Source organism: Meleagris gallopavo, chromosome 2, assembly GCF_000146605.3.
Source record: "Meleagris gallopavo isolate NT-WF06-2002-E0010 breed Aviagen turkey brand Nicholas breeding stock chromosome 2, Turkey_5.1, whole genome shotgun sequence".
Classification (NCBI taxonomy): Eukaryota; Metazoa; Chordata; class Aves; order Galliformes; family Phasianidae; genus Meleagris; species Meleagris gallopavo.
The window spans coordinates 58,684,643-58,710,465 of record NC_015012.2 but is presented as its reverse complement, the minus strand read 5'-3'; the positions used below and the strand labels follow the sequence as shown (position 1 = coordinate 58,710,465).

The 25,823-nt window shown below is 40.4% G+C and overlaps 2 protein-coding genes across 2 annotated transcripts; both read right to left on the bottom strand.

Moving 5' to 3' along the window:
* Nucleotides 1–2,202: 2,202 nt before the first annotated feature.
* LOC100541961 (pantetheinase-like) lies at nt 2,203–19,964 on the bottom strand. Its single transcript, XM_003204200.4, has 8 exons — nt 19,915–19,964; nt 8,577–8,765; nt 8,354–8,484; nt 7,266–7,458; nt 6,337–6,628; nt 4,992–5,365; nt 4,657–4,827; nt 2,203–4,075 (listed from the first exon to the last, which is right to left on the bottom strand). The coding sequence occupies exons 1-8, from the start codon at nt 19,933–19,935 to the stop codon at nt 3,956–3,958; spliced, it is 1,491 nt and encodes a 496-aa protein (XP_003204248.1). The 5' UTR covers nt 19,936–19,964; the 3' UTR covers nt 2,203–3,955.
* On the bottom strand, nt 11,964–19,960 carry LOC100542733 (pantetheinase-like). The gene is made up of 7 exons (XM_010707377.3): nt 19,726–19,960; nt 19,503–19,633; nt 18,076–18,268; nt 16,375–16,669; nt 15,225–15,598; nt 12,493–12,663; nt 11,964–12,244 (listed from the first exon to the last, which is right to left on the bottom strand). The coding sequence occupies exons 1-7, from the start codon at nt 19,933–19,935 to the stop codon at nt 12,116–12,118; spliced, it is 1,503 nt and encodes a 500-aa protein (XP_010705679.1). The 5' UTR covers nt 19,936–19,960; the 3' UTR covers nt 11,964–12,115.
* Nucleotides 19,965–25,823: the final 5,859 nt, after the last annotated feature.

Below are 25,823 nucleotides of genomic sequence, written 5' to 3'. Positions count from 1 at the left end.
CTCTCCCTTCCCTCTGTTCCCTCCCTCCCTCCTTCTTCCCCTCCCTCTCTTCCTCCTTCCCTTCCTCCCTCCCTCCCTCCTTTCTCTCCCTCCCTCCCTCCCTTCCTCTCTTCCTCCCTTTCCTGTAGGCCATTTTGTTCTGAACTGCAGTCTTTACTGTTTCTCATTTCTGAATCTTGTAAGCCTTGCTGTCCTGAGTGTCTACATGAACTAATGCCCAAATTGGAGCTTTGTGAAGGTCTCTTTTCTCCTGTCCATTCTTTCTATCGTTCTCTATCCATGTGATACCTCTATTGCCATATATTTTTAGGTAGGTTATTCCATACCAGTTTTTCTGAAGCTTTCACTAAACATCTTTTTCATTTTCTGAGTGCATGAGAGGAGCTGATTTTTATAAGTAGCCAGCAATTACAGCTGCAGCCAGTAATAATGATGCTTTGAATATATAAAGTATTTTTGTAATACGAAATATTCTGGCATCTTAAGTTAACCATCTTAATTAGTGTCTACAGTAAACATCAGTTTATTTGCGCTTCATCTTCTCTTCTACGTGAGAGGATAGACTTTACTCCTTTGTTTATGGAAGTGCTACTATGGCAAATGTTCATAAGATATCAAGATACCATCTAATGCTAAGCATTAGAAAATCAAGTAGAGTTATGGTTTGCAGCCTTAGTGAAAGAAGAGCAGTGATGTATAAGAAAATACTCAGCAGAAAACAACTGGCACTGTAAAAATCCCTTGATAAAACCCAAGTGTAATTACAACAGTAAGTGTTGTAGGAAACCCAGTTGAGAGAGTTTGCATGTCTACTTTTCATTTAGTCTAATGCTGAACTTGGAAGAATCTCTTCAAGCAGAGGCTAATGTTAATGTGAATAAAGAATTTAAAATGTCTAGTCTAGTAACATCAAAGAAAAGCTCAGGAAGTCTTCAGCAAAATGAATTTTTAAGCCTGTTGCTTACCAATATGAATGATCAGACTTAAGCTTTTTGTTTGTTTTAAAACTCTAGCTCTAATAAATAAAGCCATCTGATACTCTCGAGGTACAGCTAAATGACATCTGTTATGAAAGGCACCACACATGTCCTTTCACCTACAGGTGCCAAAGCTTTCTATCTTTCAGGCTAGCTACCAGGAAGTACATCATCATCCATTAACGGCTATACTTCAACAGATTGCTATTCCATTTTATATCAGTGTAAACATGTTTGATTTCTGCTCGGACACACATAATTATTTTTACAAACAGTAAGTTTCAATGAATGAATTATAAAGAGCTTTCACAAATTAAAATCACAGAATATTCTGAGTAGGAAGAAACACACAATGATCATTGAGCCCAACCCCTGGTTCTGGATATAACCACCCAAAATTCAAACCTTATGTCTGAGAGAGGTGCCCAAATGCTTCTTGAACTATATGGAGCTTTATGAACCATTATTTATAAGAACTGCCCTGGTTAGAAACCAGAACCTCCAACCGTGGCCAGACCCAGTCAGGTGATGTGAGGGTTACCTTGAAGCATGAACTGAAAAGAAAAGAGAGCTCAACTATCTGAAATCAAAATTAAATGCAGGAAGTCTGACTCTGCAGGTACATGATCAGCAGATGTAAACTGATGTACCAACATTGATTTTAGTAGTAATATAGTAACTTCACTGTCCCCATTTGTCCTTACCAGATCTCATTGAAAAGTGCAGTAGTTTAAGATATTTGGCTCTTGGTACAGACAAACCGAAAGTAGGAGAGACAGGTGTTAGATAACAACAATTAGATAAAGCAGAACTAAATGCTATGGGGAGAACTTAGGACGGTCTCCAACAAGGACTGGGGAGTATATTCTAAAAAACATCTAAAATAGCAAGGATGTAGGCCTAAAGTTCATACTATTATTTTTGCTCAACAAATAATGCTTGCTGAAATAACAGCAGGCACTTTACTTTCCATAGGTCTAGACAAACCTGCTGTGAGAAAGATAAGCCTGGTAATAAGCAGTTCTGTTCAATCAAAACATCTTGTCTGTATTCATCTCTAGCTTTAGAAAGATTTTTATAAATTCCGTGTCCATTTGGAGTGCACAAAATACTCAGGATTTAAAGAACCAGAAACCAGTAAAGTGACTTCTCTTCTCAGAACGACATTGTGTGTGGGGGGGGAAGGATGGGACAAGAATTAAAAAGTAATCCTATTGATGCCAACCACTGAAAAAAAAGGCTTTAATCAAGAGATTTGACTGTGGCAAGAAAAAGAAAATTCAAATTACATTCATATGCTGCTCTTGGCTGCTCTTTTCACTATATGGGTCTGACAATTGACTCCAGTGAAAACCAACAGACCTATGTGGTCAACAGAACGACACCACAAACCTTCAAAACCAGCACATTTGTATTTGTTTGCCCTTCCAAAACTGCTGCTCAATACAGGTAAGAGGCCCCTGGAGTGTACTAGACTGGCATGGGGAGCAGAGATGAACTCCCACTCATCAGCATGGCCTTCTGTGTCTTGAAATTCAGGACTCCATACCTGTTACACAACCAATTGACATGTAGGATTAGTACTGCCACTGGGAAGTCATACTCTCTCTTGACCAAGATTTGTTTGATGGGTGTTCTGGGTTACAACCACAGGCCAGGCAAGAAAAGGGTGAGGTGCTGGAGAAGCTACTGGGAAGCACAACCTTGAGGCCCTGCATGTTTGAATAACTGCTCCCAAGTTGCATGGTCGCTCCTCTGCTTATAGGCTCAGCTGTTTTCTTTCCAGGATGAAACAAAGCCTCAAAGAATTCTCCAAAGCTGGGTACTGAGAAGAAACAGTACAAGGAAAACAAGAACTCATACGGTTACAAAAAATTTTGGATAATGAATGTTGGTGAGCTTGAGGTGGGAAGCCACAGAGTATTTATGTGCCATATTTAGGGCAAATGGATGCTAAACATGGTATGGTACATGCCGCATGCCAGGAATGTGAAGAACAGTACATGCAAAAGACTGTGGGATTAACATTAAAGCAGGGATCACACTAAAGCATATGTGGTCGAACAAGGCCTGTTTGCTGCAAAACGTGGTAGATACATGCCAGCCCAGGGCTACCAAGTTTCATGTGCCATCACTAGAAGTTCCAGATAATGCCCATTTCTTACACTATGTATGGTTAAAACTGTCTCAGATATTAAAACATTGCCTATTTCCTACATTTTCACAGTTTTGAAGAAATTTTCCAAATATCCAGGGGAATATTTTGATGTACTACATTTATAAGGTAAGTCTGATCTGAAATGCATTGGACCTAGCATGTGTATGCCATACATGCAAAGCAGTGCAGGACTGTAGAACTGAAGGTTCTTTATGGAGCAGACTCACTGTCTGTGTGGATCATGAAAAACTGCATGGAGATTGCACCTAAAACCATTTCAAATCTGTTTTTTGTTTCATTATATAGTAGCTTGGTCAGAATGTGGCCAAGTCCCACTGAGTATTAGGAAGGCCTTGGTGAATGGCACGTAAGGCTGAGGGACACAGACAATTAGTGCTCCTCCAGTCTGAAAAACAGGAAGAGGCAGAAGGGACAGAGAAACTTCTTTGGGGAAGATTTGTTCAGAAGAAAAGTGGCCAACTTCACATTCCACACATCTCAGCATCAGTCTTATGACTAAGATTATTCTGGCAACCTATGTTATATTTTTGAAAAATATAATAATTTCTAATCAGATTTCATATGACAGAGTATAACAAATGCACTGGCTCAAGCACTAGTACAGTGGTGTACTGTTGATCTAGATCCACAACAGAGTGACCACTGATCTTCTAAATAAACTCATCTGCCCCGGCTACTAAGCAGAAGAAAAAGGCATGAATGATACAGGATAACTGCTACAAATCATGAGAAGCTTATGGATCACTGTGGGAAATCCTCATCCTGTCAATGCTGAGTGATTAACATTTATGGAGTTACATTACAGGAAGCTTCGCAGGGGATGAGGCAGGTCCTTTTCATAATGCCTCCCAAAAAGCGTCACTGTTAAGACTGGTTTTGATGTGCCATTCTTACTTTGCAGACGTCCATCAGACAGTACCTAGTTGAATAGAGAAACGAAGATACTAATATCCAATAGCAGAGTAGCACTACTGCATGGTACAGAGAAGATAGGTCTCTGAAGTCAAATAACTTGATGCGGTATTTTTTAAAGACAATCATGAGAATTAAAAGAATGTGAATCCTCTATCTTGCCCATGGAAATACTCTTGCACTTCAGGCACTGGAATAGAGCTCAGACAATCAAAATCTCAGGCTGCAATTGCCCACCCACATTTCCAGAAAGTCTTTAGAACTCCCTCCAGCTCCATTTTTGTAAGAAAGATCATTTCTCTATCTCTTAAGAAAGTGAGAGGGGCAGTAACTGTTTTGCTATGTTCTCATTAGTTACACATACATAGTGACACATGTTATATACCTGACTGGGGCAGCAATTTTTTTGTTTGCTTGTTTTAAATTGTAGCCCACTAAATCATTTTCAGATGAAAGTAAAGAGAAGTGAAGTCTAATGGCCATATGTTGCTTTTCTTAGTTTCTTTTGACCTTTCTACAGGTCAAATTCTTATAACTGTTCTATGCTGACTATGAATATCTACAAACAGCTCCAGAGTGTGCCATTACCTCAAATTCCCCAGGGGCCAGCTGCACACCGCTGTACAAGACTTCTGGAAAGACGTAGTTAGTGTCAAACGTGCCACTGAGGGAGAACTTGGCAAACTTGGTCTGTGCAGTCTCTGCTGGCTGCCCACACGTGCTCAGGTCTGTGCTCTTACACTTGAGCAGCGTGCATATCTGTGGGGAAGAGGACACAGAAAAGTAAAATACAGTAAGCTTTCATACTCAAGAGCTGTGTTTAATAGCAAGAAAACTTCTTGTGATGCAGAAACAAATGAATGTTTCGGAATGATTCATTAATTTTGGCATATAGCTACACTAATCCCTACTGAACAAATTACCTGCCAATGGTATTTTATGACAGAGCCATGAAGCCCGTCAAATGCGCCCAGTACATAAACTTCATCTTTACTTTTATTTGACATCTGGTAGGTCAAATGACAGCAGAGGTCTTTTTGACAGACCGTATGATTTCCAGCTTTGTGCTTGAGTTCACTGAAAGTGAATATATCCCGCCGGACAGCGCCTGGAAAAGTCTTATTTTCTCTTGAGTAGTTTTTGACACTTGTAGCATATGAGCTCCAGTTGACTGCAGCAGGGTAGTTAGGAGAAAGACGGGGTCGTGCGCTCAGCTCGGCTACCAGGAGACGTCCCTCCTTTGTCTTGCTGTTATAGTAGTACATGGCCGGCCCGTGGGGCGTGAACAGCCCGCTGCCTGCAAACAACATGCATGGAACCCAGTGTCACCATTACCTGATGGGCGAGCCACCAAGGGTGCCTCATGGGCGTGCTGTGTGTAAACATGAAGCAGTCTTCAGTCAATACATTAACCAGAATTGTGGAAGAATTTTAAAGGAGAGAGCCGCTAAACTACACTTCGCAGTGTAAAAAAGTGACCTAAAATTCAGAGTTTTTTTGTGCTTCACTGGATCTTGAATATGAGCCTCCAAAGGCAATTTCACACAAGCTCATCTTTTTTAAAAAAAACAAAAACTTTATATTAATTTTTATATAAATTAGTGCTCTGCAAGAAACGTATTTGCCAAAGAAGGTGCCCCTGGGCATAATTACTTTTCAAAGAAGGAAACGTAAAGCTGTGGACAAAACTCAGTGCACTTAGGACAGACAAAAATGTTCCTTTGTGGCTTTCATTTCTGCTTTGGGAAATAGTTACAGATAACAAGTATGGCAGTGTTTTCTCAGTTTACTGAAAAAAAATTGCAGTAGCTATCTGTTCAGATCAAGCCAAAACATACAATTTCTAATTCTTGAGCAGGAACAAAAACCTGAATGTTTTATTCAACACAAAACAGAAATCCTACTTTTTTGTTTTTAGCTCTGTTTAAAATACTTTTTTCTCCATTTGATTCTTGAGTAAGTTTTAAACAAAAAAATTCTGCTTCTAAGAAAGAGGGTGAATATTTAGCTGAATGTTTGTGCCATTTCTAAAGGAAAAATGTCACTTCTGAAATATCAAAATTTCATTTTGTGGACTTTGTGATTTTAGCTCTCCCTGAACTTACAACATTGTATTGCCTGAACCAGTTTACTCCATCCAATACAACACAAAGAATATTTTTACTCTTCTAGACATACTAGTTTCCAGAGATTTCATGATTTTTAAATTTTTCCCAGTTCTGAATCCTGTAATACGAAGACAATTCCTCCTTACAAAAAGCAACTCACCTGTCATAGACATGATGGTATTGTGAGTATTTGCTGACAGTAAATTGACTCCCATGCCCATAGCCCATGCAGAGTGAAACTCCACAGCAGTCAGAAAGGGCAAGACATTCATCCAGGCTGTTGGGAAAAGCACTGTGTCTACCTGTAGCTCGCTCACCAGCACTACGGCAGGCTCCCGGAAAAGGATGTCAAAGCAAGTGAAAATGCCAAACTTTCCAAAGGGAGTCTCAAAGGTGATGAATTCTGGCTCTTTTGGATAATTAAACTGAGTTTCTTGTCTAAACAGGTTGTACTGCAGGCAAAGAAAAAGACACATTAGGAAATAAAAATAAGGCAAGATTACAAAATGCCACTTTAGTGTCTGAGATTAAAGCAAAACTGAGAGTTGAGATTCTTTCAGGTCAAAGTGGGCATCTGTCTCTCAAAATTCCTTTCACAGTCATTAGAGATCTCCTGAAAAGGCTCAGTGAAGATAGGGAGCAAAAATAAGTAAAATCCTCATCCCAGAGGTCTACTGAGCAGGGATGGACATGTTCCTGCTGCCTACTGGCAGCAGTGTCAAGCCAGGGCTTTCTGCTACAGTCTGCCAAGACATCACTTGGGAGAAGTCTAGCCTGGTCAAAACTACACCAAAGACTATCTAACATTTACTGAATACATCACTGCTTCATTCTAGTTTGCTAGCCTGGAGGTGTTTGATAGTCAGCATGCCCTCTGCAGCCACAGTGCTCGCGGGAATAGCTCTTAAATATTGCCAAGTGCTTGTCTGCTTTTTCCTCTAACTGCAAGAGCCCTGCATTGGATTGTCCTGGGCTGTCCTGTCATTCTAGAATAATCTAAAATTATTCTATAAACCTCTGAAATTGTGTCCTAGAGATAAAAAATATTTTGACAGTTAGTTACAGTGTGATGACAAAGCTCTTCTTTACCTTGTGGTAACGAGCCACCAGTTTCCCTTCTGTGTCAAAGACAACGTCAGTGTTGTACTGGTAGCGACCGTCACTCGGGCACTTGGGATCACTGGAATTACATGGCTTCTTGTCCCCAATATTTGCAACTACATAGATGGAGTTGTTCTTGGCCATGCAGCTGAGTCGTTCCTGCACTGGTGCTCGACCAAATCTAATAATTTTTGATAAAAAGGAAAAAAATATATAGAATAGAGAACGGCTTGGGTTGGAAGGGACCATAAAGATACCTAGCTATGAACATACAAAGCTATGGACAATTTTAGAAACCAAGGGAGAGAATAAATCAATATACAGATTTAAAGTTAAAACAAACATCAATTTTTAGGGAAATCTAATTCTCAACTTCAAAAGACTTTTTTTAAGACTCTTCACTCTGTTTAAGGCTGTAAGTCATTGGTAAAGAGTGGTCACAACTTTTACAGACCTGAGGACTCTTGAAATCTCCCTTAATAAAACCCAGAACAGAAGAACACAAAAGCTTGGCTTAGAGATGACCCTGGTCCCTTCTGTATCCCCTCCCACTCCACCTTTGTAAGACAGACATTCACAGTAGCCCAGTGTGCCACAGCAGACTGTGCAAGCAGTTAGATCTCTAACAGACCGTTATTTCAGATCCAGAGAAATATTTTGTGCAATTTGATTTAGAAATCACCCCAGACATGTGAGCTAAGTTCTGAATCATCTTGTTTCATCTGCGCTGAAGCCATGATAATTTACTAGCTTACAGTAACAGAAGTAACAGAAGATTTTCTCACGTAGTCTGAAATGATAAGCTTTTTACATGTTCTCAAAATAATGATGTTGCCAAAATTTCCTCATTTTCCTCCTTTTTTAATTTTCAAAATTAAGGCAGACTCAAAAGCTTTTTACCTTGCATATTCCAATTACCGTTTACGTAAGGGTTCTTTCTGATGCATTACACTTATACAGTACCTTGATTTTTGAGAGATTTTAAAAATCAGCAGTTCTCAGGCATTTATTAGGAGCAACTCATGACTCCACGAGGCACCAGTTTGAAACCACACAAACACCACAAAAAGAATCACCTTGTGGGATCAGTGCAGGGAATCCAGTTCACTTCTGGATCAGGAATATCCTCCAGGTAGGGGTAAATGGTTTCCCTCGTGAAAACCCAGCCATAAATGCCATCCTCGGGAGTCACAATGATGTGGGCACCCTGGCAGAACAGGCTCCATTAAGAAAGCACCCCCAGGATGGTCAATGGAAACAGAAAACACCAATTAACAACACTCTCAATCCATTTCATACCTGCTTGGCTGCTTCCTTGACAGCTCCTTCCAGAACATCCATGTTTCTGTTCATCAGGGCCAAAGCATCATCAGGAGAAACCTTGTGAATGGTGCGTGGCAGGATGACAGCGTGCTCATACACGGCTGCAATGAAGGTGTCCAAGGCCAGGGCCTGCAGGACTGCCAGGGCAAGCACTGCAGCACGCACCAGGGTCTGGGAAGGGGCCATGGCTGCTGTCTTGTTGCTACTGGTGCAGGCATGGGAATATAAAGCAGATAGAAAGAGGAGGAGTAAAGATTGTAACAAGCCTGTTTTGGAAGTAAGCTCCTATTGCATAAGATGGGGAAGTACAATCTGTACACACTGCAATACAAACTAACCCTTAAATTGTTCTGACCTTTCTGCCTAGAGCTAAAATATTCACTTGTTTTGTGAAAATAAATTAACATAACATTTTTTATTTTTGCTATTTTATTAAAAGCATGTTTTTGCACAATGAGCAATTTCAAATTGATCATACAGAACAATTTTTATTCCTCACAACGAGCAATGTTTTGCAGAATATTTTGGAAAGGCACATTTCTACTATAGTTCCAAATGCTTCAAAAAAATTCTCATGTTCCAACTTGAGGTATGTCTCTGAGGAAAGAACGTAATCTTGCTATTCATACTGACTACTCAGCAAAACATCAAGGAATAGACTCGTCACACTGACAGTATCTTCACTGTGCAGTTCCACTCAGAACTCTTATTTTTGTCCAGCAACAAGGTCTTATCAGGAGAAGCAGGCATTTCTCTGCCCTGTGACATGCGCACATTGTGCTTGTAGGCAGCTGTGATATAGCTGTCCAGGGCCCAGGCAGTAGGAGCAGACAGCACCAAAACCACAGCAGAGATGTGAGCCCTGAAAAGCCTCATACCTGAAGACTGAAGTCACCCAAGAGGATAGGCGCAAGAACAGTAAGGAAGGTCTTGCAGAAACCTGTGAATTCCCTGAGTTCTAGGAAGCCGACACCGTTTCCTGAAACTCTCCGAACATCAAAGGCTAGAGAGCTGTGAGCATTGAGCAATTCTGTCCGCTGTGCTGCAGCTGAAGAAACACATCGCCTGCCAGACTAATGAACTATTCAGGCATAGCATTCAAAGCAAACCCAGATTTCAGGAGTCCGGGAAATGACAGCAGAGACCGGAACTGACACATTCCTGGAGAACTGCTGGGTGCAGGCAAAGCTGCAGGCCGTCAGTGCTGCCATCTGGGCACAGCCCAGCTACTCCCGGCTCATGTCCCACCTTGCAGCATGGATGCCAGCCTGGGCAGGCCTGCACACTGCTCACCATCTGAGCTCTGAGGATCTCTCTTCCCTAGAAAAGAGATCTCTGCTAGAGAAGAGTCATGCCTGGGAGCTGTAACTTCTACATTTTGCCTGTTGCACTCTGCTATGGTGAGATCTACAGACCATTCCGTTGGAAGTCTTGAAGATTAAGTTACATATGCACATAAGTCCCTTCTATCTGGTTGCTGTGGTTTCTTACCTTCTTCATTTCCGAATTAGCTGTCAGGTATAGAAATACGATTTTTTTGCTACACTGACCTGGAAGAACAGTTTATTGCAGACATCTTTATGCATAGTGAGTTGGTATGCATACGAATGGGTACATTTGCAGAGGATTTCATTCTGTATGCCTGCCTCACTTCACACAGCAACATATTTCATGATTATAATTGCTATGCAATCTTTGTAACAAAAAGAATTTAATGGTTTATTCCAGTCTTCTGTGAGAAAGTATTTGACTTAGAAATATATTTATCCAGACAGCAAGAGCCTAGAATCAAATCCAGAATTCAAGGCACTTGCCTGTCTTAGCTAATGGACTTGTATCATCAGGGAGCAACTCTGAAGGAACTGCCTTCCAGTCCTTCTGGATCGCTGTTGCACTGCAAGATGAAACCTCCTTGTACACCATTGCATCCTTTAAATCCAGGTCCTTCCCCAGGAGAGAGCTGCAAGCGTGACCCAGAAGGTTTCCAGGGGACAAAAACAGTATGCATTATTTGTCCACCTGGGAAGCGGATGAGGCTGAATAATCCCTTGCGAGATTGAGACCTGTCTGTAGTCAGGCAACCACTGACTCTAAGAGTGAACAAGATTTTTATAGAGGGTGGCTCCAGCAGCACTGATGCTGAGATTCCATGAGTCAGAGGACGTGGTGCAGGGGTGGGAAGATGGGTTTCTGATATAACATAATAGTGTGGATGTGCTTAGCACATGTGAATATTTATTTGCATTTAAAAGCATGAGGGTTCACACAGCACTCATCAATGACAATCAGTGTTGGAGTCTGGATAGTATTTGCATTTCTGACTTCTCACCATCTCCACAACGAAAGAACCAGGAATGGTGCCTTTGAGCAAAAAAGAAAGAGGTATTGGGACTAGCAAGGGTGTCTGACCTCTTTTAAAAGACATAGCCATATGGAGAGAAGCACAGAGAGAGACAGATTGATACACTGAAGGAAGGTTACCAGGGTCCTGCAGCAGCAGCAAGGCACAGGTCACTAAGGAGGAAGAAGCAAAGACATAAACATACCCTTCTCATGGAGTAGCTGATCTCCCAGTCCCAACAGAATTTGCAGGGCAGTACCACCCAGCATTATCATGAAAAAGCAAAGATAAGGCTTATTTCACATACTCCAGCATTACATGACCAGAAAGAAATCAAGAAGAGGGAAGGAAGAAGCTGTTACATGAAACTAGGCACTTGGTGACCTCATTACTGGCTACAGACAGCTCCAGCACTGCATATGGTACAATCAGAAGCCCTTAACAAACTCTTGTTTGTTCTGGCAAGCAGAATATACCAAGATTTCAGTCTCAAGTTGTTCAACAGAGATTTCAGAGAAGTGATCACTCAAAGTCAGCTGTGTACAAAAAGAAGCATCAGGTTTTGCTTCAGAGTTGACGTGTTGATTGGAATTCCTGCTCTGTCTTCACAATGCACTGTTCTGTGCTGCAACATGCCACACAATGTGTGTTGATAACATAAAGACAACAAAACCAAAACAGCACAAATAGGAGAAAAAAAAATCACGTCTAATTGTGGTTAAAAAAAAAAAGACCTGTATAGTCAGCATTAGTAGTTGCACACCAGAGAAGAAGAATTATTGAGCTTTTTTTGTATAAACCTGCCATTTATCATATTTCTTACTGCTTTATCTACTGGTCTCAAAATAATTTGCAATTATAAAATTCGCAGTTATTTTAAGAAGAATTTATCCTCTGGCCAAAAATACAGGTTTTCTGAGGGCTAGAAAATTCAAAATACAGAAAATAGAGAGAAATACAACTGCTAATTTGTATTAATAAAAGACTACTAATATTGTAATATAGAAATAGTTCTCAATAAATAGTATCAATAATGTTACTGCATTTTTATTAATCGGAACGCATTAAGAAGTTTGTGCAACAGTAAGAAACATAATCCTGATTATTTTGGTAGAGAATAATGCATCTCATTTGGACATAGGATTGTTAGTGTACACCTTCAGTTATGGTAACATCATAGGGAGGCTGTCGGTTGTGGATCTTGTTTCAGAGAATCCTTTTCATACCACCGTCCAAAAAGCGTCACAGTGACAACTGGTTTTGTTGGTGGTGTCTTACTTATCAAACGCCCATCCTTCAATACCTGATTGGAAAAAGTAACAGAAGGATATAGTTAGAGGAACACTAATATGAACAGGTGAAGAGCTCAGAAAGATATCTGAAACAAGAAGGTACATCAGACCATACCACTTACATCAACTATTGACTTCATTAAACGGTATCAAATATGTCTGATTATCACTACAAGCGAGTTCACTTTGTTGTGACAGTTTATGCCATTACTAGTCCACAGAGACTCTAGCATGAAGCAGCTCCAGAGTGTGCCATTACCTCAAATTCCCCAGGGGCCAGCTGCACACCACTGTACAAGACTTCTGGAAAGACGTAGTTAGTGCCAAACGTGCCACTGAGGGAGAACATGGCAAACTTGGTCTGCGCAGACTCCACTGGCTGCCCACATGTGCTCAGGTCTGTGCTCTTACACTTGAGCAGTGTGCATATCTGTCAGGAAGGCAAAAAGGAAACATACTGAGCAAAAGGGAAACATTCAGTTATGAAAGTCTTGTGTCATTAAACCTAATATGCATTGGAGTAGACTGTCACAGAATCTCTTCCATAGCTTATTCGTTCATCCCTTGACCTAATTGTAAGGTATACTAGACTTGCACTTTAATAGTTAGAAATAACATGTTTCTAATGTAAGCATTGCCAGAGCACCTTACTTTGTCCCTGCAGACCAGTGGGACTTCCACTAATTCTTCCAGCTTCCAATTTTCTTGTTTAAAGATTCCCTTCTCACAAGTCTTAATAAGACTTAACAAGTTTGTGAATGGAAATTTTGTGCAAATGAAACAAAGCCCTCCTCCTCAAAGGTACATTGTGCAACTGTACACATTAATGATAAGTGTGCATGCTGCTAATGATACTTCAGTAGGAGGCCTGACAGTCTGTGAGAATTCTGAATTAGATATTCTCCATCCAGCTACTGTTGAATACTGGAGGATTGCACATCTACTTTTGGGTCCATCAGTGCAGGAGACCTGGACATTCTGGGAAGAATTCAATGTAGGGTCATCAAGATGATGAAAGGACTGAAGTATCTTTCCTATGATGAAAGACTGAGAACTGGAACTGGTCATCCTCGAGAAGAGGAAGCTCAAGAGAGATCTCATCAATGTCTATAAATAAAAGAAGGTGCAAAGAGTATGGATCAAGCCTATTCACTGGTGTCCAGTGCCAGGAAAAGAGGCAATGGGTACAAACTAGAACATAAGAGGTTGCATCAGAACATCAAGAAGAACTTCTTTACTGTACAGGTGATGGTGTACTGAATCAGGATGCCCAGAGAGGCTGTGGAGTCTACCTCTTTAGAGATCTTCAAATCCAGCTGGACATCTTCAAATCAGAGGAAAATGAGAATTTGTGGTAGCCTAAGCTTCCTCAACAAAGGGAGCAGAGAGACAGGCACTGATCTCTGTTCTCTGGTGACAATGATAGGACTCGAGGCGATATTATGAAGCTGTGTCGGGGGAGGGTCAGGCTGGGAAAAATTTCTTCGCTCAGAGAGCGGTTGAGTATTGGCACAGGCTCCCCAGGGCACTGGTGATGGCCCCAAGCTGCCAGAATTCAAGCAGTGTTTGGACAATGCTCTCAGCTGTAGAGTTTGAATTTTGGGTGGTCCTGTGTGGAGCCAGGAGTTGGAATCAATGATTTCTGCGGGCCCCATCCAGCTTGAGATATTCTATGATCCTGTGTTTCTATGACATGCTACTGGGCAACCTCCTCCAAGTGACCATGCTTGAGTAGGGAGTTAAGACCAGGTGACCTTCAGAGGTACCTTTCAATCTCAACCATTCCATGATTCTGTAATATATGACCATGTAGTGAAGTCAGCATCCTTTGTCACAGTTTTGTACTAGTAGCTGCAGCACAGAAAGTAAAGTAAGAAAGGTAATGCTTTCCTTTTGTCCTCACAGTCAATTCTCCAGCTTAAAGCTAATCGATGTTTATGGACACTACGAAGAAATGTGAAATAGGACTAGTGAAGATTCAAAGGGCACTGGATGGCTATACTGGCAGGTGATGGAAGCATTTGTAGATTCCTATCGGATACTGGGGAACGGAAAAAGGATATTTGCAAACAACAGAAATACCATTTTTTAACAAATATGGTTTCCTACTGAAACACAAATATGCAAACAAATAATCTACTTCTCTCAATATGTTCTATAGAAATAAAAAAAATGCCAAAGAAAAAATAAAGTAGAAATTTGTCTTCTCTAGAAAATTCAGTACCTGTGGAGATCACCTAGCAGCTTCAACAGTCACTGAAATACATTTTCCAAGTGAACTCACCAAGAAGTAATTATATTCAATCTATCTTCTTAAATGTATTAGAGAACTATTTGCTGGCTAAGACCTCCCTGCATATTCTGGAGTCAATAGCAGCTGGTATGTGAAGGTCTTGCTGGAAGAGAGAACTAGCTAACTAAAAGATTAATCTGGTACAATAACTTAATTATGAAGGTAGGGAAGGTTTTCCAATATGGCTTTAGGCAAACTCAGTCAGGATGCAACTCACTGTCTTCCCAAACAGTTGACAAATTTCCAGTAAAAGTTGTATGCAATTTCAGTAAAATCTGCTATGATTTGAGAGTTAACAACCTTGTGAATCTAAATTATCTGAGCATTTCAGAGAGATAGATGATCTACTGATCTTTTTTAACAGGAGATATTTGATGAAGATACAGAGAAGATTCAGAACACTTATTGCAGATACTCAGAACAGAGGACCTAAATTTAGCTCCCTACATAGCCAACATTGTATGCTTAAAAAAAAAAAGAGAGTGGCCTCTGAGAATTAAAAGAAATTTAGGAACTTCTCTTCTAAATATCTTGGATTTAATGGCGAATGGAACTTGGCCATTTTAGCAACTACTGCCTATCGCTACCAAACAGAATACTGAAGAAAATCATCGTTCTTCCCCCACCCCATGGAACTGAAGGTTTCTCTCTGTAAATAAGCTTCCTAAAATAAATAACATGCCTCAAAGAATTATTACCTGCAGATAGTACTGTCCTTCAACAACATGAAGCCCATCGAAAGCACCTAGCACATAAACTTCATCATCTCGTTTCTCTGCCATCTTGTAGCTCAAGTGGCAGCGAAGGTCTTTCTGGCAAACGGTGACACTCCCCTCAGGCTTAGAGAGCTCAGTGAAAGTGAACTGATCATGAAAGATGAGTCCACTGAAGTCATTTTCATCTGGTAAGCAGCTTTCTACGTTTGAAGCATATGAGCTCCAGCTGACAGCAGGAGGGAAGGCAGTAGAAAGGCGAGGGTGTGAATCTAGTTCAGCAATAAGGAGATGCCCATCCTCAGTCTTCATATTGTAGTAATATGCTCTGGCTCCATCTGGTGCATAAATACCGCTCCCTGTGGAGAGTGGAATTTTTAATCTAAAATAGTTCAAACATTTCATATTGCCCTTTCAATTATTTTCATTGCTAGCTTGTCCAGTATTGTATAAACATTACAGAATTTTTATTCTCTCTAAATGTAACCATTAGCTACTCGGTAGTCAGAGATCAGGTTTTTGAAAAAGGTAGCATTTGTTTCACTGCATGAGGTCTGTTTGGTGTAGCTGAAAGGCAGAGTGTCACCTTACGGTACTGCATTTAGCACCCCTCAGTTCTCTTCTGCATGCAGCAGAGTTGCTTGAACATTCCTTCGTTCTTGGCAAGTTGATGTAAAAGGATTAACCACTGAGTGAAACCATTTAAAACACCATATAGACAAGTATCACAAGTCCATTCTGATGGGCACCAGAAGGGATAGCATCTGTCCAGCCCAGCTTATACCAGATGAAGACTCCTCCAAATATGGGAAATTCACATCAGACCACTCCTAAGTGATGGAGAAAAATCAAAGAAAATCTGTAATGCTAATCACTGAGGAACTCAGGTAGAAGTGGTAGTACTTCACAATTTGTTTGGAAACAAAGAAAGATAGGGAACTCCCAGGAAGCTAAGGAAAAGAAAGCATCACAAGTCTTATGTGGTGTGATAGGGAAAGAGTTTACCAAGTTTAAAATTCGGAGACTAAATCCTTCCAAATAAACACTTAATATTTCTTTGCATTATGTTCTTTGCAGAACAGGGAATTAAGATTCATAGTTAAAAAGATTTTTCAAAGGAATTAAAATTAATTACCTGTCATTGACATGATGGTGTTATGAGTATTGGAAGCTAGGAAGTTGACTCCCATGCCCATAGCCCATGCAGAGTGAAACTCCACAGCAGTCAGAAATGGCAAGACGTTCATCCAGGCAGTTGGGAAAAGCACCGTGTCCACCTGTAGCTCACTCACCAGCACTACGGCAGGCTCCCGGAAAAGGATGTCAAAGCAAGTGAAAATGCCAAACTTCCCAAAGGGAGTCTCAAAGGTGATGATTTCTGGCTCCTTTGGGTAATTAAAATAACTTGCTTCAGACATAAACAGATTGTACTGCAAGGGAAAGAATAATAAGAGAAACCAGTTAAAGGTACTTGATGCAGAAACTTGGAGTCATTTTGCAAAACTGTTCAGAATGACCAGAGAAAGTTTTTAATCAGTGATAGAATGCTTCACATGTAGGAAATCAAGCTGGAATACTATGATCACCATAGTGCCCCAAAGATGGATATGGGAAAATATATGTTGCCTTGGCACCTAAATAGAAAAAAAATCTAGCTATCTGCTATTCTGTGTCAGCCACCCACAGCTCCCATAAAAATAATCTCTCCACCCTCTTCACTTTAAGTTTAAAATACTGCTGAATCCGAAGACACACTTCAGAGAAATAATAATGGAAGAGAATCTCAGAGCAACTGTTGGTTTGGTGACCTCGACGTGGAGATGCATGTATGAACAGGAAGCACAGCAGTATCAATAGGAAGCACAAGACAGCACAGCAAAAAAAAAAAAGAGAAAATAGAGGCTTTGGTGACAGGGAAGAGGTTCATGATCTCAACTGACAGAAAAATCCAAGTGTATGACCCTTTCAGCTCTGCAACATTTTCATTTGTCCTCTGGGATCCTTTTAACTAAGAGAGCCCTTTAATATACAGGCAACTTAGAGAATAAACACAGGTAAACGAGCCAGAAAGCGAGTTCAAATTTACTGAACTTGGTGCTTAGCTCCTGCACCATGCCTAGCTGGCACACAGGGTTCAGCCTCAGTATTGGCGGCGTCTCTCTGACCCAGTATGCTCACAAACAAGTATCTTGGCATCGCCTGCAAAGAATTAGTTGAAGTACTGGGTTCAAAGAACATTAAGTAAACAACTGACTTCAGTCTAGCCACAGCAGCATGATATCAGGCACCCAGCCCCGAACAACTTAGAAGAACCTCACAGGAAAGTACATGGAACTGAAAATATATGTTTTCATGAGGTGCAAATGTTTCAGGGTACTCTTCTTGTTTTACACTCAGCATAGGTTTATAATTCCAGTTATGCAAAAACTGTGCCGAAAATGTGCTTAAACATCATAACAAAAAAATAATAGGAAAGGGCTTTTTTCCCTTAAATCAGACTGTGCACATAAGACGGCATGCAGATGAACATTTTAAAATGCTGGAACATGAAGGAATAGACTGATGAAAAGCTGGCATTGAAAACTAGAGCTGTTCAAGCAGCAGGGTTTCCACTAAATAGCAGTTAACAAACTGAGGCAGTGAATCATCTAGTCTGTTTTTAGAAACAGGACAGCAAATACAAACTTAGTGTCAATGCTTCACAGCAGCAGAAAGATTCTATTAAATTAAAAGCAGAAATCCATAAGAGATAAGTATGTGTCATGGGACAATTATTGGCATTAAACTGTCTTGCCAAATAGAGACATTTTGGAAGGTTTGGAAGGCCACTTCTTACCTTGTGGTAACGAGCCACCAGTTTCCCTTCTGAGTCAAAGACAACGTCAGTGTTGTACTGGTAGCAACCGTCACTCGGGCACTTGGGATCACTGGAATTACATGGCTTCTTGTCCCCAATATTTGCAACTACATAGATGGAATTGTTCCTGGCCATGCAGCTGAGTCGTTCCTGCACTGGTGCCCGACCAAATCTAACATGTTTCAGACCAGAAAAAAAGAAAAAGGTACTTAAGAAAATACATACTGCCAGTGGTGTCCATCACAGGAGCACTGCAGGCACACAGGCAGCACCTCTGTCCCAGCTGTCATGGCAGGGCAGGCAAACATATAGGGTGGCCGTAGAGGAGGACTGTCATGCCAGATACATAGGTAGTACAGAGGAAAAAGGCACTTAAAGACTGTGATGGTAGGCACTATAGTCCAGCAAGGCTGCTAATGAAAAACCTGACTTAAGACAATGTAGAGATACACAAATCACCTTCACAAAACTTAACTGTGTAAAGAACTGAACAGTCATTGAAAAAGACTCCTTATATTTCAGTTGCTTATGTCCCAACAAGAAGGTGAACATCCTGCAGTTCTCTCAGCACACATCACCCAGTGCAAATATTCCTCTTTTAACTACTGAGGAACGTCCTCACAGAGGTCACATTATGGTCTTAGCACCGCCTTTTTGGGTAGGTGCAGAACACTGTGGTGCAAGAGTCAGACCACATCTGTAGTTCTATGGCTGAGCACTTAGCTCATACTGTATGGGTCTGAAGTCCGGTGCTCACCTACACGTAATCATGTCCCTGGTCTACAGGACAAAAGATCTATCGATTAGGAATTTATCTTATCGCAGCTGTGGAAAAAAAGAGACTAAAACATTCTGGGTTTGTATCACTCACAGATTTAAACTTTGACTAGTGATCTCATCACCTCTGTCACTAGCTTTTCAGAAAGCTTTTGGCTTTTCACAAAAATTGTATGTGGGCTCTTATATGGCCATAACATTTGTAAAAAACAAAACCAACAATAAACAAATAGACAAAACAAATAAAAGCCTAGTACTACAGATTTCCAAACAGTTCAACTCAAGATAGCATGAAAATAAAAAAAACAGAATGAGAATTAGCCTATTGCAGCATCAAATCTTTTTCCAAATGCAACAAAACCCATATGTTTTTGCCACATTCAGCAACCCAAATTCTGTATGTGGTCTGAATTTCTCCTTAAGGTATCTATTTCAAAAAGTATCTTCTAAAAGTATCTTTTTTTCTCTTGTCAATTTTATGATGCAATCAACCTTCACATCATACTGAAACATGAAATAGAAATGTACCCTGATGTAAAATGCATTAGCTGTGCTTAGACATTTGTTGGGAGCTCATGACTCCACGAGGCACCAGTTTGAAACCACACAAACACCACAAAAAGAATCACCTTGTGGGATCAGTGCAGGGAATCCAGTTCACTTCTGGATCAGGAATATCCTCCAGGTAGGGGTAAATGGTTTCCCTCGTGAAAACCCAGCCATAAATGCCATCCTCGGGAGTCACAATGATGTGGGCACCCTGGCAGAACAGGCTCCATTAAGAAAGCACCCCCAGGATGGTCAATGGAAACAGAAAACACCAATTAACAACACTCTCAATCCATTTCATACCTGCTTGGCTGCTTCCTTGACAGCTCCTTCCAGAACATCCATGTTTCTGTTCATCAGGGCCAAAGCATCGTCGGGAGAAACCTTGTGAACGGTGCGTGGCAGGATGACAGCGTGCTCATACACGGCTGCAATGAAGGTGTCCAAGGCCAGGGCCTGCAGGACTGCCAGGGCAAGCACTGCAGCACGCACCAGGGTCTGGGAAGGGGCCATGGCTGCTGTCTTGCAGTTTCTTGAATGCTCTGAGTCACAGAGAAATGGTGAAAAGGGAACATACACAGAGAATAAAAGAGGGTCAAAGTTTAACTTTAATGTGGGAGGGAAGAAGTGCGGCCTGTTAAAGCAGTACCTTGGAATCAAGAGTCTCTGGTGACATACAGGAAAGTTCAACGTCATAAGGTGAGGATGTTGCAACTCGGAATAAAAGCTGGCAGAGGACACAGGCAGTCACAAAACAGTGGGTAGTGCCAAGTGTAATAATGCCAATATTTAAGTAAGTTATTAAGCATATGACTAGAAAAAGCCATCCAAATTTTCTCTTACATTGTTTCTATCACTGATTACAGCACACTTCTGCCATTTACATTGGCTTAAGCCTTATACACAGAGGCCTGCACAGATCACCAGGCCCTGCAGCATGCCTGTTCCACAATTTACCCTTCCTACCCCCAAGGACATTCTGTTTATTGATCAGAGAGCGCTTCCTTTTTAATTTTTAACTTCAGTTCAAATGCCTTTTTGCATAACATTTTTTTAACGTTCTAATAGTGGCAGCATTCTCATTTGGAAATGATTACTTAACAAAAGGTTTGCTGAGTGGAAAGCAGAGCAGGGTGCCTGCCACCATTGTAGAGGCATCTCAAGAAAGATATAAATGCTCTGGGTGAATGCAAGCAGCACAGAGCGATGTGCAAGAACAAGTGCTTTCAAGCATTAGAAACACCAATGCACATCTGCTGATGTTCATCACTAGGTACTTCTCTAGGTAAAATGTCAGATACAACATGCTCATTCAGGAACCTTGAACGTAAGCCCTTGAAGGGCTGCAACAGAGATTTCAGTGATAAGCAAAGTAACATAGTTTGGAAGGCTTTTTTGTTGTTGTTATATATAAAAGGAAATACAGATTGTGTCACAATAGCCACAATGAGCCCTAAGTCTAAGGAGGAAGTGGTAAATGCTCCCCTGTTTAGCAAGAGCCAAGAAAACATTCAACCCACACAGATGACCATCCTGGCAGGGTGTGCACTGGCCTACAAGACTGAAGTCACCTTGCCAGGATGGGGTTTCTGCAGTAAGGCTGGATGTCTGCTGCTGTGCCAGCTGGCACCACCACCAACTGCCTGCAGAACTGGGAGCTCACCCAGGAAGAAGGGACTAGCCCAGGTTAAGAAAATAAACAACATAAATCTACTGAGTAAAATCCTGTAAAACTACAGCAGTCCAGGCCACAACCAATGTAAGAAGATGGTTATCCTGGAGTTCCTTCTATTTTTCACACCTCTGTTCTCCCACTTTCCCCAATTCCTGCTACTACGTGAGGACAGAATTTACATGATTACTTACCTTTGTGAGAGACGACACAATTTGGTGCCAAATCAGCTCAGCTGTAGGGACAGTCTGCCTTCACACCATGGTCCTGCTCCTTTTCTTGAACTAAGAGAAACTGCTTGGAAAATGACTCTTCATTTGAAAGGTTAATCGTTCTGTGGAAAAACTTCCGAGAACAAACATTCCTTCAACCAGGCAATCACTGCAGAGCAGCAGGAACAGGCTGAGCTCAGTAGCCCCTCCTATTTTAACTAGTGCACGTAGTTGTGGTGTTGCTCTGAAACAGGATACTGTGTCCTGTGGTATAAATACACATGCAGAGATACTGTACTCTTCACAACAACTAGTGTCTTTTCCACCTCCACTATATCAATTGCACAAGGTTACTATTTAATACAGCTACAAAGTAAAATCTTATTTTTACCACATCATTTTGTTCAATGCAAAGCATTTTACACCCTGTAAGTCTAATTTTTTTTAATTATTATTTTGAGCAGATTAAATGCGAACAATGTTGATTTCTTTTTTTTTTCCCCCAAAACAAACCTGAAAAATAAGCTGTAGAGTTTACTTCATATAAAAATCTTAGCCAGTGCACACAAAGTAATCCAGTGCACCCTCTTGGCCTACACATGGTAAGTGCATCTGTTCATGCTGTTAGCTTGTGCCAACACCTGCATGCAGCCTTGACACATCAGTATCAGCAACCATTTCTTCTGGGAGACTGATACATCCTGTGAAATTGCTCCTTTCATCTTCCTGCTTCTCTGACATCTTGCAACTCAGGTGGCAACAAAGGTCCTTCTGGCAAATGGAATGATTTCCTTCAGGTTGAGTTCAGTGAAAAATAAGAGAATGTGGCAAACAACTATGCTGAAATAATTCTCATTTGGTGGAAACTGTCTGATATTGCTGTCATACAACTTCCAGTCAACAGCAGAAAGATAGTTAGGAGATAGACAAGGGCACAAACTCTGTTCTGTCACCAGAAGGTGACTATTTTCTGTTTCTGTATTATAATAATATGCTCTCAAACCATTTGGGGTATAAACACACACACACACACAAAACCAGTAAGCTTTTGATTTGAAAGAAAGCACAAGTAAGCAGACTTTTCTAGCTAAACATGTCTACTGGACTGTTCTGAAACTAAATCAGGTATTCACAGACTACAGTTCTAATTTAAAGCTTTTTTGCTATCAATGGGAAGTAAAAGAAACTCTGATGTTTCTTGTACTTTAAGTCACAAAATTAGTACACCATGCTGTAAGATAGGATTTAAGTGGTTGAAGATGTACATTTCTTCTTAAGTTTAGCTTCACTTGAAATCTACTAGCTCCACTAGAAAAAAAGAGTGCTTCTCATTAAAGTGAACATTAATGTTGTTGAGTAAAAAACATTACCCGTAAAGAAATTAAATTACCAAAAGTCACATCCTGATGCAAGTTCTTCACGTAAATGTATCTTTAGAGCCAAGAGTAAAAACTATAAACAATATGAGTTGTCTGGCTTACAGTCATCAATTACTGAATATATATAGCTTGTACTTGCTTTCATTTCAAAGGCAAAATTTAGGGATACTTTTTGGAAGCGCTAGTAAGTTTCTCTCATTCCAAAAACATTAAATCTGCGCTTTACTTCTACCACCCTTTCAGGAAAACTGTAATAGCAAAGAGCCTGCAAAGAGAACTTCCTGGAATTTACAAGACTCTCAAGAGCGTTGCTTAGCACTATGTTTCCACCTAGTGGAGAAAAAAAGTTTGGGCCTTAACATGAACAAAACATTGATGAGCACCACCGCAGTGCGAGTCAGAAGATGAAGAACCAATCACACACATGAAATCTCAGGAATGATCACTTTAAAAGGCACTAAAGGTACTGCAGCTATCTTAAACATTTCTGAGTTGCTATATATCACATTTTGATTTCCTCTTTATTGGTAGAAGTCTTAATCCTGTTTACATGTGTATGCATGCCCAAAAGGTATAGGTATTTCAGCTCAGGACAACTGAGTTACGAATATATAAATGTTTTCCTTCTGAACGAGATAAATATCATATTATCTTTTGTATCCAAAGAAGAGTTGTGTGCATTTGCTGAAAGAAAGTTGACATGCATTCCCATAGCCGAGTGAAACTGGATCACCAACAAAAGTCAGAGAGTTATTAACAGAAGCAGTTGAAAATAAAATGTTGACAATCTGAAATGTGCTCACCAAAACCATAGCTGGATTATGAGAGAGTATGTCTGCACAACTGAAAATGCCTAAGTATCCAAAAGATGTACTGAAAGTCAAAAATTCTGGATCCTTTGGGCAACTAAAATGTTTCTCTGTCACAAAAAGGCTATACTGTTTGTTGACAGAAAAGTACAAAAAAATAGAAAAGGAATCAAATGGTTGGAATCAATAATATTATAGTATTCATTCAGTTAAATACAAGTAATTGAGACTGTTTTGTGAACACGTTACTTAATTTTGAAAAGGAAAATTCAAACCATTGCAAGAGGAATTAAGCACAAATATCTGTGATTCTGATTTACAGAAGTGAAAGAGATTTCTACTTAGCAGAAATTCAGGATGTTAAATTTTTAATGCTTCATGCTACTTCCTACTGATAAACACTAAAAATAGATGGTCCTAAGAGTTTTAATTAAATTTCATTTCATTATTTGCTATTAATGAAAGAATAGCAGGAGTGAAGGTATCTTAAGGGAGTGCCTTTTACTTGCTGATGTCTGCTAAATAATAAGTCTATGTACAAGTACACCTAAGCCTGAGAAGAAAGCCTTTATTCCACATTTCTCATTACCCACGGATCATCCAGTTCCTGAATTTCATAGAGTTGTTGCACCTTATGATAATGAGCCACCAGTTTCCCTTCTGAATCAAAGACAATGTTGGTATTGTACTGGTAGTAACCATCACACTTGGTCACCTTGGATCACTGAACTTATATGCCTTCTTGTTCCCCATATTCACAACCACGTAGATGGAGTTAATTCCTTGCCAGGCAGCTCAGTCTTTTCTGTACTGGTTAGGGGGCAAATCTAATCACCACGAAAGGAAGGAAATAAGACATCAAAAACAGTTAATCAGTATAAATGCTAAAACTAAAATTAAAGACCACTAAAACAATCAGTTTAAGTTAGTTGCTCTTCATACAATTGTTTTCCATTGTTCAACAGGAAGCAGCGGTTTTGTGTTTCAAAGCTTAGAATGCTGAAACTCTAGCTTTATCTTAAATCAAATAATTGAGGAACACAGCAGTTTCCTCATAGTGAAAGTTAATCTTTGCACCTTCTAGTTCTCTTTTTTGCTCCTGTCCTTTAGAACAACGATGTGACCTTGACATCTGAGATGATCTTAGCATTCTGCTTTAGTTCTTGGTTCAGCTGCTATCATGATGTTTCTTCTACATTGTGTTCCATTATCTTTCATAAATTCACAGAATCTTAGTGTCATCTGGCTGGAAAAGACTTTCAGGATCATCATGTCCAGCCATCAACCTGACCTACCAAGTCTCACCAATAAACTCAGTGCACCAATCACACATCTGTTCAACACTTGAACAGCTCATTGCTATGCTTGACCACCCTTTTCCACGAAGGAATACTTCCTCATGTCCAGTCTAAACATCCTCTAGCGCAACTTGAGACTGTTTCCTCTTGTTCTATTGCACGTTACCTGAGGAAAGAAGAGAGACACCATTCTTATAGCAACCTCCTTTCAGGCTGCTGCTCCTTGTAAACCACTAAAAATGGTACAATTTATTAAGGAAAAATAAAACTTGAGCTTCCTTCTCTTTATAATGCTGTAATGTCAAAAAGAACTGGGTCAGAACAATATCACACTCTAATTTGAAGGAAGTAAACTATGTTAACATTATAAAATGGCCATTATTTCTCTTATATAAATCTTGACTTTCATGAGCATACTAATACACACACAGAATTAAAGTGAAAAAGATTTACAGAAAAAAATTATTAAGGAAGTTGTCTGAATATCTATGGCAACTAACAATGTCTAACTTCTCTTCCCCTAACAGTTGCCCCAAGACATTTTAAATGATAAGCATAAGCAATCCTCAATGCAGTTGTTTTTCCCAACTGTACTGTTCCCCTTCTATAGCAAAGACTTAACTTTAAGAATCAGTACATGGAATGCAGTCCACCTGGGGGTCTGGAATATTTTCAAGATAAGCATATACTGTTCTCCTCAAGAAGACCCAGCTGCAAATACCATCTTCAGGAGTCACAACAATACAGGCACCCTAGTATTGACACAGAAAAACAAAAGACATCATCTCCCTCCCTCCTGTAGCTGACAGGCATTTACCAAAATGAATGGCTCTAATTAAGTCATAATACCTATCTGGCTGCTTCGTTGACGGCCACTTCCAAAATATCCATATTTCTGCCATCAGCAACAAGGCCTCCTCAGGAGAAGCAGGCATTTCTCTGTCCTCTGACAAGCGCACACTGTTTGTAGGCAGCTGTGACATAGCTGTCCGAGGCCCAGGCAGTAGGAGCAGACAGCACCAAAACCACAG

Excerpts from the sequence above, each read along its gene's own strand:
- LOC100541961 (XM_003204200.4), bottom strand. The coding sequence starts at position 19,935 with ATGGCCCCTTCCCAGACCCTG. Across the intron at positions 8,766-19,914 it reads TGGCCCCTTCCCAGACCCTG|GTGCGTGCTGCAGTGCTTGC; the intron begins GTGCGTGCTGCA and ends TCCCAGACCCTG. Across the intron at positions 7,459-8,353 it reads CCCTGCACTGATCCCACAAG|ATTTGGTCGAGCACCAGTGC; the intron begins GTGATTCTTTTT and ends AAAAATTATTAG.
- LOC100542733 (XM_010707377.3), bottom strand. The coding sequence starts at position 19,935 with ATGGCCCCTTCCCAGACCCTGGTGCGTGCTGCAGTGCTTGCCCTGGCA. Across the intron at positions 19,634-19,725 it reads TCAAGGAAGCAGCCAAGCAG|GGTGCCCACATCATTGTGAC; the intron begins GTATGAAATGGA and ends CTGTTCTGCCAG. Across the intron at positions 15,599-16,374 it reads CACCATCATGTCAATGACAG|GGAGCGGTATTTATGCACCA; the intron begins GTAATTAATTTT and ends CACTCTCCACAG.